Here is a 1,926-nt window from a genome sequence, read left to right on the forward strand (position 1 = left end):
TGTAAAGATAAATCACAAGGGAAAAAAAAATCCAGCTAAAATAGTTGAAAATTATTCCAGAGGCATTGATAGAAGTGGAATGGGGTAAGGAACTTTTGTTTTTCATTAGAGGCCTTGAGGTATTCAGCTTCTAAAAGCTTTTATTTACTATATTACCATGGTAAAATATTAATATAATTTTTTAAACCACAAATTTAGAGCAATTTTTGTTGGAGTGAAACTTTCCCATGTTGGTTTATTAAGCCAACTTCAATACTGCTTTTTATCAAACTCGTCTCAAGATTTTTTTGTAAAAAGTACACATTTGTACTCATTCAGTCTAAATAGGGGAGATTTAGTGATTAATCAGGTTGTAGTTCTGATTCTTTTATTTTAGGTTCCTTTAAAGTCTAACCCAGATGATAATGAAGGTATTTAAAAAATTTTTCACACATGACACTGAAAAGCCAATTTAAAGTTCCTGACATACATTCCAGACAACTTGATATTATTTAACTGTAGTATATCTTTAAGAAAACAGGGTCTCTGCTCCCACTTAATTGTTTTTCAGATCTTTTCTATTTTGTTTCCCTGGCCCACAATTCCCCTATGTGTTTTGGTTTGATATCATTGTGGAGAAAGGAATAAAATAAAGAAATACAAAGATGAAAACAATTCCCAGCACACCAATGGCATTGTCCTACGAATTCTGGGAATGGAGTGAGCTGGTGGGCTTTGGTGGGATCTGGTCCCATGGGAAGATTTTAATATAGTAGGACAACAAACTCTATTCGGCTATAGGTCTAAGTTTGTAGGGTTCAAAGGGGAGTAAGGTTGAGTTGCATGGGCTTTGTGGTGAATGGAGGAATCTCTGGTCTGGACTTGTATCTTCACAGCAAGGCCGTGGCAATAGTGGTCTCTTCTTAGTTTAAGGGAATGTCTAGTTTCTTGACTTGGAGGTAAATCATCTTTTCTTTATTTTTTCTTGGTCTGCAGTAATAAAAAACATGGAGAGGGGATAAAGAAATTGTGAGGAGGCTGAAAAACAAAATCAAGTGGGTAAGAAATAAATGGAACAACGAATGGATGTAAGCTTTGACCAGGCACAGTCTTGCAGTGTGTTCTGAGTGGTGATTCCTAAAAAGAAAATTGACAGAGCTTGGTGAATAACTTATGTGATGGAACAGTTCCAAAAATGCTCCTCTGGGAATGGGACTTGCCTATGTTCCTTATTTAAGGTGATCACTTTTCTATGTAATAAGAGGATGCAGGTAATGACGACATTTAATCTTATATTGATTAAAAATGATGATTGCAAAATCTAGACACCGTTGTCATTAGTTCTTGTAAATACAATTTTAGAAATTATCCTTACCAATGCTTATTTATTTTTCAACAGCTGGGCAAGTGAGAAATCAAATTGCAAATCTTCTCAATCATCTTATCTTTATGAATACTGGGAAGTTGCTGATCCTCATGATAGAAATTCTGCTTTCTTCAACCTGCTGTTCCCAGACATGCCCTTTGGACATGCTTTGCCTGATAATGATATTGAAATCTGGAGTGGGGCTGCCCCCGTGTCCCCGAGCTCCTCACAAAATTTCCCTCGCCTCGGGGTGTTTAGTCCTGCCTCAGCTTCTGGGCCAGCCTGAGACAGGGAGTATAGCAGAAGCCCACCCGAATCCCCTGGCAGTGCTGGGGTTCTCTCAGCCTCCAGATGTAGGGGCCCAAGGAAGTCGGTGGTGCTCCCAGGGTCTCTATGCCAACAACAGTAACAGCAAAAGCAGCAGCAGCAACAACAGAAATAACAATAGCAATAGGAACACCAGCAACAACCGGAATAACACCAACAGCAATAATAGTAACAACAGCAACAACAGCAGCAGCAATAGTAACAATGGCAACAACAGCAGCAACAACAGTAACCACAGAAACAACAGGAAAAAC

At 38.6% G+C, this 1,926-nt stretch overlaps 1 protein-coding gene across 1 annotated transcript in view; it reads right to left on the reverse strand.

Moving 5' to 3' along the window:
- Window positions 1-765: 765 nt before the first annotated feature.
- LOC112815548 (solute carrier family 22 member 2) overlaps window positions 766-1,926 on the reverse strand; it is a 28,959-nt gene continuing 27,798 nt past the window's right edge. Inside the window, exon 11 of the mRNA XM_025861580.2 lies at window positions 766-969. Coding sequence (XP_025717365.1) covers window positions 903-969 — 67 coding nt within the window. The 3' untranslated portion in view covers window positions 766-902. The remainder of the gene's footprint in view (window positions 970-1,926) is intronic.

The sequence above is a fragment of the Callorhinus ursinus genome, unplaced genomic scaffold (assembly GCF_003265705.2).
Source record: "Callorhinus ursinus isolate GAN/ISIS: 27379988/994484 unplaced genomic scaffold, GSC_fseal_2.0 scaffold6, whole genome shotgun sequence".
Taxonomy (NCBI): Eukaryota; Metazoa; Chordata; class Mammalia; order Carnivora; family Otariidae; genus Callorhinus; species Callorhinus ursinus.